Raw genomic sequence first — 14,813 nt, 5'->3', positions numbered from 1 at the left:
AACTGCCGGCAGGTCAGGTGTGCCGGTAGTTCACTGCACCTACCGGCAGACTTGTAGTTTGCCGGTCCAGAAAAGATGTTGATTACCGTTGTTACCAGCACTTTTTTCCAGACGGGCAAACTTATAATGAGGGCCCTTGAGTGAGAAAAAGCAGACATTTAACCCTTTATGTGAGGTGGTGATACCCATACACAAAACAACATTGAAGCCTCATTCATAACATTCTTGGATCCGGTTGTGGTGCCTTTAGCTGAGGAGGGCATGGACAGGGCATATGGAAACCAAAGCCATATAAATTAAAATAGTATTAGATCTGCTCGATATGACATATGGAGAATATTTAAGACCTTGCCACTTATAGTCACGAGGAGAGTAATGGAGAGATAGCAATGCTAGAATTCCTTTGCACTATTCATATCATGCAAGGGTTTGGACTATAAAAAACGACCCAATCTCCCTCCACTTCCCCCTTATCTTTACACAAATGTTTTACTCATTGAATTCCTTCTGGGATCCCGAATCTTTCATTCATGTTGCTGATCTGGATTTTAAGAAATGGCTTATTTAGAGTTTGGATAGTTATGTTATCAGTACCTCTTTAATACCTAGATAGATTGATAGAAATAAGTATTACTAACATTATAGCAAACCTTATAGAAATATATAGCATGGCTTTCTTGATCTAGAAAAACTTTCAACTATGCTAAAAAATATTCAAAGTGGCATCGTTTAGGCTTTGAGAACTCTAAAGGCAGTAAAACCAACCATGAAACAGGTGGCAGGATTCTAGTACCTAAAAGGTATGTACTGTTGTTGATATTGGCTTTACCCATCTATGTACAATCTCCGATATTTGTAAACTTATGATCAATGTAAAGCATTCACTTTGGGTGAGATGAAACTGTTTCCCTATATTTTTTAGTAATACGTTTTGCTGGTTTGAATATCTTACCTAGGAATATGTGGAAGATGGCCGGGCCAGCATTTACAAATCTGTTGTGACCAACACCTCCAAGGAGATGACATGCTACAGCGACTTCCCCATGCCGGACCGCTTTCCCAACTTTCTGCCTAATTATAAAATGATGGATTACTACAAATTGTACGCCAAAAATTTTGACCTCATTAGACACATCCAATTCAAGGTAAGATTTTGTTGCTCCTCATTAGTACTGAAGCCTGAAAAAGTAACTAGCGTACAATTGGCAATAATAGGTAATTATGTTTTCAATGTTTACATGCAAAACTGTACTATGGATTAAAACATGTTTTCCAGACAAATTACATATTTAAAATTACCAACCCCCAAATAGAGGTTTAAATTACCTTAAAGTATAGTTTCTATCACTGTACATATAGTACATATTCTCCTACCCATTACATGATTTTGCATCATGGTCAGGCAACTGCAGTACAGAATGTTCCCTTAAGGCTGATCATTTAGATCATGGTCACCCGTGTTTTTCTATTAGTACTTTGGAAAAACTCTCATGAAGTTAGTAACTGCAATATACAGCTGTAGATACAAAGTGTGTCTTGTCGTGAAGGAGAGTTAGACCAAAAGATGGGCAAGGATTATGTTCAAACAAAGATTAATAACGGATATGCACGGGGTGGGGGAGAAATAAATAGGTGCAACAAAGATTTCATTAACAACAGGTTTGCCTCCCTCTCTCTCTCTCAATTTCTCATTTAGGTTTTGGTTTGTGTCACAGCGGGCACAAGATCACACCTGAAAAAGAGCTCACTAAGGTTCCTCTCTCTCTCCCCCTCTCTCTCTTTCACTCTCTCTCCCTCTCTCTATCGCTCTGTCTCTCGTGGGTTTTCTCTCCCATGCCCCGATGTCCATAGATTACCACTAGAAATCGGTAACCACTAGTATGTAAATTCTGACTTACTGATTGTGATGGCCTGAAGGCAAATGCCTTGTCTTCCTCTGGGAATTTCTAAGTGGTTTGTACCCAGGGTACCACAACTCTTGTGACAACTGGGTGAAATACCTTCCAAATACCGAGGTCCCACTTGCCCTTTTGCTCACATGCCTTTGTACTCCTCTCCTTGAGCTTCTCCATTCTCCTTTCCATTCTTCCTATTCTACTCCCTGCTCTTCCTCCAACCATCTCTCCTTTCTTTCCCTCAAATTCTCTAGTCTGTCCCTTGAATGTTCCTCCTTCTCTTGCTACTGCCTACCTCATCTCTCAAATGTTGTCCTCGTCTACACTCTCCCCCCAAAACATTCTACTACTCTCATCCTTTTACTACACTCTCCTCCCTCTGTTGCACTCTCCTGTCTCTGATCCCTCTCATCTAAGTGCGTTATAATTATATCATATCATATCATACTCCACCGACTCTAGTCTTACCACACTCTGCTACAACCTCCTCCCACTACACTACACTCTCCTGTACTCACCTCCCACACCATTACGCTGCACTCACTTCTCACACAGTCACCCTCTCAGTCACCCTTCTCAACCATTCTCAATCACCTTCTACACTCACCCCTTAATCTAACACACTAACCGTACAGACACACTCTGACACCCATGTACTACTTTCCCTCATCCACCAATACTTCACCTGCACATACTCTTGAGAATTCTCTTCCACACTTGGCTGCACTGTCCTTTCTCTGCCTGGTCTCTTGGTCCTCCTGCTCCTTCCTTGATCTCACCTGAACTACACGCAAGGACCTATTTTTGCTGTCCCTTTTTATTGTTCCTCTGTTTCCTTTATTGGTCTCCTCTGTCAACCGTATCCATAGGCCAACCACTGCCTTCCTTCCCCTCAGGGGCCAGGTACGAATGAGTAGAATGCACATAACATGAATTAAGACCTACCCCTTTTTTGTGCATGGTACGCTACTGTTTAAAAATGTCTGCCCGCTGCAAACAAAGTTCAATTAAGAGTTTGTGTTTTGTTTAAACGTGGTGTCTCGATTACCATTCTGGGGTGCATGGCATTCTTTGGCTGCTCTGCTTACTTCCGCCTTCCTCTCCAGTGAGCTGCCTGCATTGGTTTCCATTGCTAGGCACCCTGCGACATGTAGTCCTAGGAAAAAAGAAAAAGAACACTGTTGAGCATTTTGCGCAACAGTTATGGAGCAATAGTTTGCAGTACTCAACATATTCATCCAGTCACAGGCAGAAGGGACAGAGAGTGGGGTCACACCATCTCCCGCACCCCACCTCTCGGGCAGAACTGGCTCTCATAACCCTGTAGTAGGACTCCTGTCCCAAACTGAGAGGGTTCATATCTCCTCTTGACAGAGTCCAGTGCCCGACCCTGTCACATTGTTCAACTCTAACCAAGGTCCCCTCCCCTTGCAGTGGGTCAATTTACAGTCACCTACAGTCCAAGTAAGTGACCCCCACATTTCTGTCATTTTTTTCTAGGCAAATGAACACTGGTCTTATTTGTCTCTGGGAAGACCTACTTGTTCCGGGGTCTCTGGGTCAATGAGGGTCTGCACAATAAACCTTTCGGAGTGTGAAGACTGGAGCTGATTTGAAACTGGAAAAGCTCCTGTGCTTGCAGCAGGTGTCTGACATCATGGGTTGGCTTAACAACTTGAGATCGACTTCCGTACCACCTCTGTGTCATGATCCTGGCATTATAAATCAAGGTATCGTCCTCTTGCTCCTCCTTGATTTGCCATAATGTTCTTGAACCCAAGGAGCCCGCTCCTAAACCTCCAGCCCCTCTTCCTTCAGATGGTCTCTTCTACAGTGTTTCCTCAGTGCCTCTTTAAAGGCCTATACCTCGACCCCTCCTAGGATCACCCTTGCAATCATTTGGTTCACCCGCTCCAGAATCTCCTCTCCCACCTTGCTGTTCTCACTCTCACCTGAACCTCTCTTCAAGCCTCCTCTCCCCATCTTTCTCACTCTCATGCTTCCTTCATCCTTATCCTGAGATTTTCCTACCTCTTACTTGGGGTTCTGTCTTCCATTCTGCTGGGTATCTTCACCAACCTTCTCTCTTTCTCATTTCAAACTCCTCTTTGGTGTTCCTTAAATGCCCTCCCTGAATGGTTCCGCCAACTACTTAGTTCTCTCTTTCTAGTATTCCCTCCCATCATCTCCTTGATTGCCTTCCAACCTCCTCATTGTATTGCCTCACCAGCACCTCCTTGTATCTCCTTCTAAGCTCCTCCTTGTATCTCCCTCCAACAATATCCCTTAATCTCCTTCCAACCTTTCCTTCCCTTGTGTTCCCCTTATAAACCCTTTTCTCTTCCTACTGCCCCCACTTTGAGGTTCTCTTTACTTATTCACCATACTCTTTCAAAAAGAAACGTACAAACATGTTGCCCTCATTTGTGCGCCCCTGCAGTCACTGCGACTTTAGGGGCGCACAAAATACTGACTCCCATTACTGCACCCAAGCAGAACAGGGGTTTCAGGGGACAAGAAAGTTAAAACATGTTTTTTTTAAAAAGCACCCTGCGTCGTCAGCTCCGACACACGTAAGTGAGAGGACTGACACCGCAGGGAAAGTAGGTAGTTGGCAGCGCATACAGAAGTGTGCGCCGCAAAGGTAAGTGGAGTGGAGGGGTTTGGGTAAGGGTATGTGGGTCTGGGGACGTTGGTGAAGTGATCTATTTGATCACTGCGCCGCACCATAATTGGCATCGACATTTTGGTCAGTGCAGTTACGGGTGGCGCAGTGATCACATAGATTCTTTCAAAATCCTCTCTGATGCCTTTCGTCACCTTGTCTCTTCCTATCCTCCTTCCTCCTCCTTGCCTCAGCCCCTACTTGCTGCAATGCCTCTCTCCACTTCCCTCGGCCACAGCCTCACTTCTCCGCTTCAGAGCCTCCTCTTCTCTCTTCCTCTCCCTGTCCCATTTTACCACATCCAGACAATCTCCACACTGCTCGCCCACACCCACACATCTATCAAAGTGCCTATTCCATTTATAGGTTCCAAGCTCCTCCCACCAAGGGCGTCCAATTCGGGAGTGGGAACACCTGTGTTTACTGCACATGATGAGGGTGGGATTGGAGCAGCAGCTCCACGCTAATGATTTCTTCTGATTATAATACATTTCATCAGTGGCTCACAGCACCATTGACCAAGCAGAGATAACGACCAGCCACCATTTTGGATCTCCTGTGCTGAGGATCCGAATGAGTGGACCTCCCTCGTGTACTCCCATGGAGCTTGACAGTGGCTGTGCAGCTCTGCTCCTGGTGTTGTTGCGAGGTTCACCCTTGTGAGTAAAGCTTTCTCTTCAAATCAGCGGCCACAAATGACAAGGACATCAGGACAGCAGCTCATACTGAGCATACAAGGACTCATTAAAAGTTCAGGAGAACGGAAATGTACCTCCCGTGACAGTCCCCTGCCTTGAATCTGCGGCAAGGTGGGCTGGTCCGGGGAACCCAGCATTACGTGCCGGGTGGCAGACCAAGGCCCCCATGACTGCTGTCACCCCCCACATCATTGACCCTGATGCACAGGCAGGGTACTTTGTCACAGTCTACACTGTTAGATTATGCTGTGTCACTGATGTGTTGTGCACATACTAGGGAGAATATGTAGAAAACTGTATTTGCATCAAAAGCATCAAAAATAGCACAAGGTACCAATCACACGGTAATAAAAGGGAAAGCTGAAGAAAAAATGATTTGATTGTCAATTGTAGGCAGGGAAAGAATCTGATTGGTGTGCCTGGCAATTAACTGGAGTCATCTTTAGGACTGCTTGTAATAAAAATAAAAAGAAATTGAAGAATGAAATGCTGCAATGGTTGTCTTTAATACATTGATAGCTCATTTTCTTTGAAGACTATTGTGCTGAGTGTCAGGAAGCGTCCAGATTTCTCCACCTCTGGTCAGTGGGACATTGTCACAGAGAAGGATGGAAAACGAGAGTCAGACGTCTTTGATGCTGTCCTGCTTTGCACCGGTCATCATGTTGAGCCTTACTTGCCTTTGGACTCCTTTCCTGGTAAGACTACTTTACCTCTATTGTGGGATGTGTCTAGGATGCATGCAATATTGGTTATAGTGAGGGAGGTGAGCAATGATGCAACTTAACTCCGCAGCCAAGGCGGCACAATGCCAAATCTAGAATTGGAATCAGAAATTGTTGAGGTACACATGAAGGATTGGGAGATGTTTCAGGTGGATCTTCATTATTGTTGTGGTACGCAATAAAGATTCTACAAATCGTTAAGGTGGATAGCTCAGGGGTAAAGCACTGTTCTCTGACATGAAGCCAGCCTGCACTTTATGTTTGAATCAGGCGGCAGGACTGACTTTGATCTTTCCTACCACAATAAATTTAGTGCCATTGAAAAGGGGTGATAACATCTTTATTACAGTCCTTTGAAGTTGGAGGAATCCAGCAAGAAGTCATATTTAAGAACACAAGTTATTATTCAATTGAACCTGGTCATGCCAGTGTCATTATAGTTTTACGCTGTGATTGGCTAACATTCTGAGCTAACCTGTGGGGTTCATTTGGGGTTGTGGTGATATGCTGTACACTTATCACCTTGGTTCGCCGCATCCTCTACCTTCAATTGGGCTTGCACACTAAGCAATCCTTGCATTAACAGATAGTTGTATCTGTCTAAAAAAGTGCAAGGCAACACATTACCTCCTCTTATATGTCATTCCCACCACTTTGTTTATCCACCTTCAAAATCTGCTTCACAACAAGCCTCATTTTGCCTTTGCAGGGCAGAGCTAAACTATAAGTTAATAGCCATGGCATTCACACAATGCATTTTACCATAATTGTATGGGCAAGTGAAACAATCCTTATTCAGGCAGGCATTAAACAGCCAATCATCTTTGATACAATCTTCCCAACCCTGACTAATTGCATGTGTAACAAACAAATCCAATCCCACCAAACAGAACATATAAGAGCCAAAAGCCCATCTTGCCTTAAACACCAGAAAAATACTGAAGAATAACTGCACAAGTGTGATACTGAATCACACCTTAACAAACCCTACATCATCAAATAGCCTTTTACTCTCTGCCTTCACCCAGACAATCAACACCACATCTCACATTTGCATTTGCACCTACTTGAGAAAACCATGACTCTTTTCCAGAAATCCCGAATGTGCCTAAAGATTGGGTTACCAGTAAAACTTTTTGTAGTGTTAAGAGGTAGAATCGCCAACACTGGGCCGGACTGATATGAATTGGAAGTTTAAGACGTGACAGGGGATTCATTGAAGCAAAAAGCCTCCGACCAAAGTAACCCTCTAGGGTCGAGGCTTTGCTGCAGTCGGCACCCAGATCTTCCAGTTATTCCTGCCGCGATACATTCAGAGTCTGATAAAGTGACTTAATTAACTTATGAAGCACTTTCTGTCTACTTTTTCGGACAAAATACTTTGCAAAGCATCCCAGAGCTGCAGCCAGAGGCACTCCTGAGTGAGCAAGTTGAGAGTTATTGGGATGGGATATAGACCCAAGGCTCCCTGCCAAACTTTCTCTGATGGTTTGGGTACAGAACTTCCACTGATAGTCTTGATTGGAGTTGGAATACTGGGGCTGGCAAAGATAATAGGATGATATGCGCATAAATTATCAATGGCCTACAAATTCATAGCAAAGCATTTCCGTGAGAAGCCACTAGTGTTTCTCTGTGCTTCAGCTACAGATAGAAGGCCTCTAAGGCCTTATGTTGCTTATTATTCCCTTGCTGCTGACTAGGTAGGTCATTGCTATGTTTTGGATTTATTATGGGCTTTCAGCTTCCAGGAGGTAGGATTCAAAGTGATGGCATCTGTGAAGCCTTTCCTTTCTGTCTGCTCCAGACCACTGCATGTACCAGATCCTGTGGGGACGCAGTTGCTTATACTTGGAGCCAGGCCCTGAGCCAAATTACTGATTTCTCCATATCTGATCCCATATTTCTGTTTAACGTTGATGCAGATTCTTGGCGGCTACCCCAGTGACCCACTGATAGCACAAGAAGGATGTAATTTACACAGCCAAAGGCCTATAACAGGGTGACCAATTCAGGTGATAGACTTACCTTCTCTACATTTTACCTCAGTGTGATTTCACACAATATCACCAGGATAATCACATCTTACTGGCAGGGATCTATGCTCCTACATACTGTCTGTACTGCAGCCACAGTTCCAAAAGAAGTCTGCTCAGAGAATGCAGCCCTTACTAGCTGTCAGTAATTATTCAAGGTAGAGGGAGAGTGTTAGTAGGAGATGAGGGACAAAGGCAAGCATTGTCGTGCTTGATCTGGGTTGAATTTTGGGTGATGGGAACTGCAGAAGAAGGATGTGCAGGGGCGCATGAAATAATGCCCGCGCCTAAAGTAAATGCACCACGGCCCCAGTGTCAGTCACTCTTGAGTCACCTGTGGAATCAACATTAACAGTCAGAAGGCAAGAGGCTGCTGTAGATGAGACGTTCTAATGCAAGAGATACACCTAGAACACTGCCACTGTTAAAAGTGAATCTCGGATACCGGCTGCTTCAACTTCTGCCAAGCAAATCCTGGACACTGTATGTGTACCCATAGCTATAGGGAGTTCATATAAACTGGCTGTCTTTCTAAAAACATTTCTGCAAACCTTCAATAGATATCAGGTTCTGAATTTCCTGACAAATTTCTCTTTAGAAGAATTACTTTTGAGCAATTTTGAAATGTAACTCTATTTATAAAGCTGGATGGATACGAACCATCGGTGGAAGGTCATCTCATTTGTTAAATCTGTCCTATGCTACGAAAACAATACAAGTGGACGCTTTTTTCTTTTTGTTTACAGACTGATAAAAGACCTAAGGCCTGATTACTCATTGTGTGGCCTCCAGATGTGCTGTACTTCATCACTCATCAGGTTTAGCCATCACAGTCACTGGTGAAGGGTCAATGGAGTTGTACTCCAAAACATCTGGATGGCTACTGTGAGAAACCTGAAGGTGTCTCACTGACTAGTCCCTGGGGATCTGTCATTCAGGTGGCAAGGACATGGCCATCGCTATTGGATCCAGTCCCTTGGGGTGGACTAGTGGGGAGGTTCACCTGGATGAGGGCTCCTCGGGGAGTTGAAGTGGGACACTGAAGGGTGAGACGCAGTATCTGTTTCCTTATGATACCTTTTTCCCATCCTGCCCGGTAGGATATTAAGAAAGTCTACCCCCCCCCTCTTTTTCCAACACAAACACTTTCTCACAACGTGAATGACAATGGACCAATACCCGGGCTGTTCACCTGACATGTCCCAACACAAGGGTCAGGCAGAGTCAGGCATTTACCGACAACTACAAACACCTGACCACCCTTCCCCTGCCCCATTGGGATAAAAGGTGGAGCACACAAGCACACTTCAAGCAAGGCCAAACACACAAGGAAGCAGGCATTCCAGGACAGCAGTTCAAATGGAGGAGAAAAGTGACAAGACCTGAAAGGACATCAGGGAGGGAGTTGCCCTTGCCCTGTTCAACCCAGACCCACACAGCCTTCAATGAAAGAAGCATAAGACTGGGAATCGCAGATGGCGAATGATGTCTGCAGTACGTGGAACCCTCCCGCACTGATTGCCAGGGTGGGTTGAAGCGGTTGCCATCGTGGTACCGTCCTTGACTCCAGCGGCAAAGGAACCACCAACAAGTTCAGCACAGCCGGTGAGTTGGAAGAAGCTGATAGTGGAACACACTGTGTTAAGCTCAAAGTTGCAGTGGCAACATTGCATGTGAAGTAGGAACATGATAGAAAGAAGTCTTTTGTCAGTAAAATCGGTACCAGAAATAGAGTTGTCCAGCGCCATGTGGGTGCTCATTCGAAAGACTCTAGCTGGTACCCCTCTCCTGAAAGAAAGATAACATATTTAATTAAGAACTTTTGTGGTTAGCGAAACTACCAAGAAAAACGTGAAGTGTCAAAGTGGTCATACAAGGGTTATGCCAAACCCCTTGTTAGGCGGAAACCTGTGCAGTTCCCTCTGGGACCACTGCAAAAGATTTAGGACTACAGGTGTTTGGCAGTAAACCCACTTGGTAGCAGTCTGTGCCACACAGATTCACTTGGTAGCTGTGGCTGAGCAGTCAGACTTCCCTCAAGAAGAGTTAGGCAGTATGTGGAGTATACAACATAGGGCAATTCTTCACAGTAAGACAAGCAAACACGCAACAATGCTTCAGTGTAAAGATATAAAGGTATTTATTTATAAAGACACATCTATAGAAAACACTCTGGCACTATTACGGCAAACACTTCAATTACAATTACTCTACGAAGGAAAAGATCAATCCCCCGAACAATAGTTCGACAAGTCTAGGTTTTACCAGCATCACTTATTTGCAGACAGAGGTGTATGCTTCAACCTAGATGGCACTCTAGTATTCGTTAGGACGGGAGAGAAAAATAAGCAGGTTACGAAATCAACACGGTCTCAATACTTAACGGACAAATACAAGGCAAGAAGACAAGAACCACGATAGATCATAAAGTTCAGAGGCCAGGCCCACTCGGAGAGAGGCAAGGCGATATGTCCCAAAAAGTCTCTTAGTGGAAATGCGTTCGAGTCTTTGAAGCAAATTGTTATCGGAAGATTGGACCAGTTCAGAACAACACGCTAGAGAAAGCTTGGAGGCGTCCCTATGGAGAGGCGAGGATTAAGACACCTCACTCTATCCGGCAACAAGGGAAGCCAGGCGGACACAGTACCTTGATTGTGGAGAGACAGCTCCGGCGGGGGCAGTTGTTCCTGGTGGTGGGCGCACGTCCGGTCTTTGCCAAGAGAAGAGAGGATCTCGTCGTCGAAGGAAAGTTGAAGATCGTTGCACCACCAGGGAAGAGACCAGCTGCAGAGTGCTCCATCACAAGGCACCACCTTTTGGTCGCGGTACAGGGGTAGTGGCTATCCGGTTGCCGAGGTGCTCTGCACGGGCAATTCGACCACTGCGTCCTGAGGCGAAGAAAAAGCAAAAGGGACTGGTTGTTCCCACCAGTCAGGGGAAGAGACTCTCCGGCAGGGAGATCTCCTCTGTTGTCGGGAAGTGGTGAGTCGGTTCAGCAGGGCTCCACCGGAGGTGTCGTCGTTGCAGGTCGGCTCAGCTTTACCCTCATCGGATTCTTAGGTCCTGTGGCGACTTCTGAAGATCCAGTCCCAAAAGCCCTGCTTTTATGCAGAAAACCCCCATTCATTCAGCCTAGCTGTCAATCAACACACGCTAAGTGGTGAGCGGGGAGGCTCACCACTTGGGCCAATCACACCAGAGTGCGTCTGGAGTTGGCAAGGCAACTCGGTCCAGGGTGCCTAAACCCCCTCCCACACCCTTGTGGTAACCCAGACAGAATGGCACCGCTTTGGAGGGTCTCTGTACAGAAGCCCGCCAAAAGTGGAACAAAGGGCTCGACCTTTGGTTTAGGAGTCACAGAGACGAACACAGATGCCATTTTAAAAACCGAGTTCTGGCAGAAAATACCATCCGATAGACCTATTTAAGATAAGTAGACCGGTGGTATGTTAGAGACTAACGAGAAAAAGTATCAATCTCTAACAATGGGAAGAATCCCATAGGGTTATATTCGGGGTCGAACATAACAAGTAGTTTCCACTGCCACCAGCCAAAACTCAACGAGGGGGGACGGGACAGTGCCCCCTCGAATAACAGACCCAGGAGTAATCGAATTACCCCTCCTAGTACGTCCACAATAGGATGGTTTGTACTAGTTCTGTTAGTAAATTTAGGTCTAGTAAAACCAATGGTGACTTTACATGCCCGGGGAGACAGTAGTCAGTCCCCGGGTATGGAGTCTACGATGGAGGTCCGCTAGGACGCCCCAGTGTTACGGCACATAGGGTGCGGTGTAACACACATAGAAAAACATATGAGACACTATGGAGTAAAAGACCCCATAGCCCATAGAACACATTGACATTCATGTCCAAGAGTGGGAGAAAAAGAGTCTCACTCTTGGCAGGATGGAAAAAACAAACTCCAGGAATCCAGCAAAGCTGCTGGGGGACTCACTAGGTTAGGAAATTCAGCCTAAACAGATAACTCTCCCTAACACCCCTTGTACAGTCGAAAGTCTTTGTCACGGTGTGAAAGTGTGCACAAAACAAAAGGAATTGTGAAAGTTGCATTTGCGCCCGAAAGAGGCGAACGCCATGCAATTTTGTGAAACCAGCATCTTTCCTAAAATAACTGAGTGACCCAGATAGATGTCAATTGGCAAGTGCTTTGGGAAATCGTAAAGTGGAGAGAAAAAGCTGCTCACTTGTTTAAAAGGACATTCAGACTCTTGAATATTACAAGGTGAGCATCTTTTGTCTGAATGGCAGTATGAACCTGACAGAGGGAAGCCTGAAAGAAAGCTAAGGGAAGTGAACCCCACATTGAGAAAACTAGGTGAACTGTAAGAAATTGGCAAACGTGAACCCAACTGAGGGATGCCTGCGGATTGAGGTAAATAGTATGATACCTGTGAAACATTCTGATGAGAAGCATGAACCCGACTGAGGGATGTCCACAGTGAGTTGATGGTCTGAGCCTAATCGAGGGAGGCTATCGTAAAGGAAAGGATCAGAGCCCAGCTGAGGGGGATTGAAGGGTGAAGAGTAATCTCACACCATAAAGAGTAACTAAAGGAATGTTTGTTGTTTTGTTGTTTTGGTGTGTCAGGCCCTCTGAAGCAAGAGGCTTTGCATAAGAAGAGACTTAAGCACAGAAGCCCTTGATACGGAAAAGAGGAACTCTAACCTCATGCTGGTGAAGCCAAGGAGTGTGCTGTGCTCGAGAGTCCTGCCATGTCCCGTGCAAAAAAATGGGGGAACATAACATCCTGACATATAATTTTGTGAACACTTCTTTCTTTTCTTGTGAACATTATCCCACATTATTTTGTAGCATAGTGGTAAGGATTGGCAATATGTTTCTTTAGTATAGGCCCTTTTTATTTGTCTAGACTCGACTAAGACTGTATTATTATGATTTGATGGTCGTAGCTTGCTTCCATCTTAGATTTAGGTTTAGATTCGGCATTTATCTCACCCATTTTACTGTTTAATAAACATCCTTGAACTGTGATCACTTGTGTCTGTCTCACTTTGATACCATGCCTTCCTCACACTACACAATAATTAACCATGAAGAGTCGTTTGGTTAAGCTCCAGACGCGTTGGGCAGAAATGCAGTATTTTGGATCCAAATCTTTAGAGATCAAATAAAACAAACCAACTATTGAGGTTGTCAACGGAAAACGAATTGCAGGTTTTGCTAATGGAAAAGCACAGTATGTGTTTGTATTGCTCCTTGGGGAGCCACATGTACATCTGGCTAAGATGCCATGGGCATTGGAGATTTAGAGAGATGACTGGAGAATTCTGTTTTGGAAGTTTATAACTGTACAGTTTAATTTTTGTTCTAGTTGTTTTCCGCCTAAGGCAGTCAAACTAGTGCATGTTGTCTCTTGTCATTTGGAGGATTCAATAGTTGTATGTATACTACAATATGACATTTGATAGGGCGTGTATCAGATTGAGATCCGAATATTTATGTTTGGGAATATTGGGTGGTATTTATTTTCTGTATTATTGCAGTCTTCACAATCTAGTGGGAAAGAAACAAAGGGGGAATAAGGAATGAGGGAAAACATAAGAGAAAGTAAAGCAAGGGGAGAAAAGAAAAAGGAAAAAATGTTTCATTTTACCACACTTTAGAATTGTTTGAGTTGTCATACATCAAAAATTGAAGACAGTCACTAATTATTAAAGTAAGAATGTTTTACTGCAACCTCAACGGTGTTAAATAGTGGGGCAGCTTTCATTGGCTTGATTCTTTTGAGAACACCAAAGTGTCAGTGTTCGGGGCACAGTGGGTGTATGCTTTGCTCACCCTATCCCTAGTGTATGAATATTGTGATTTTGGGGTGGGTGATTGATGGGGTGAGGGCAGCAGTTGTAGGTTTGGATGAAAGAGTCTGCATAATTATAGTAGTCCATCATATATTGTTCTTATTTCCAGTGGAAGATGGTATGGCTACTTTAGGAAGTGTAAATATGAAATTGGTTTAGACCGTTTCTGGAAGAGAAAAGTGGGCTTTTTAGACTATTTCTTTCTTGAAGAAACCCATATTATTAGATGTTGCTTTTATTTGTTGGCCAAATATAATTGGATTGCTTGAGAAATCATTTTCTCAAAATGCATCTGCTTCCTGAGGTCTTGGGTAGTCTGATGTCGAGGGTCAAGTGGGACAAGACATGTAGGCAGGCGTAGACTGGGATGAAGGTTCATAGTAAGAGGCAAATATAAAGGGCTCGAAGTGGCTTTCCACTGATACACAGAAAGCATAGCCATGGCATCAACCACTGAAGTGACAACTATGCTGGTGGAGGCAGCAGCAGCATCGGATATGATATTTCAGGCAACCACAACCTTTACAGAAAGCATACTCACAAAATCGAAGTAAGAATCTGGGAAGGCAGGTATGGTACACCAAATAATGCGGACAGGGCATACTAAGGTTCAACAACAATTCAAAGAAGAGTACACAACTATCGTACATTCAAGGAAGAAGAGCGAATAAAATGATGCAAGACAGTAAATGTGGCCTCATTAGGAGTTTGGCTGTGCAGTAGAAAAGTGGCAGCAAATCCATTACATTTTTTTGGCAGTAACAGAATTACCACCATATATACCACACTGCCGAGATTGGAGGAGAAACTGAGGATTCACCTCTAGAAAATAGGTGGAGGCAAATCTTCCACTTTTCCTCCACAAATGTGCAGATTTACAGCTGCGGAATTACCTCTGGCGTTAAATCATTAAAAATCTCGATGGAGTCCTGTGGACCTCAGAAATGAGTA

At 44.5% G+C, this 14,813-nt stretch overlaps 1 protein-coding gene across 2 annotated transcripts in view; it reads left to right on the top strand.

Annotated features, from left to right (window-relative positions):
• The window catches only part of LOC138535099 (dimethylaniline monooxygenase [N-oxide-forming] 2-like), a 365,292-nt gene that overhangs the window by 162,358 nt on the left and 188,121 nt on the right, over positions 1–14,813 (top strand). For both annotated transcript variants that reach the window (XM_069641269.1, XM_069641270.1), the window contains 2 exons: positions 957–1,145; positions 5,794–5,956. In XM_069641269.1, coding sequence (XP_069497370.1) covers positions 957–1,145; positions 5,794–5,956 — 352 coding nt within the window. The remainder of the gene's footprint in view (positions 1–956; positions 1,146–5,793; positions 5,957–14,813) is intronic.

The sequence above is a fragment of the Ambystoma mexicanum genome, chromosome 1q (assembly GCF_040938575.1).
Source record: "Ambystoma mexicanum isolate Mex_15411 chromosome 1q, UKY_AmexF1_1, whole genome shotgun sequence".
Classification (NCBI taxonomy): domain Eukaryota; kingdom Metazoa; phylum Chordata; class Amphibia; order Caudata; family Ambystomatidae; genus Ambystoma; species Ambystoma mexicanum.
Note: the sequence above shows the minus strand (reverse complement) of the source record. Positions and strands in the feature narration are given on the sequence as shown.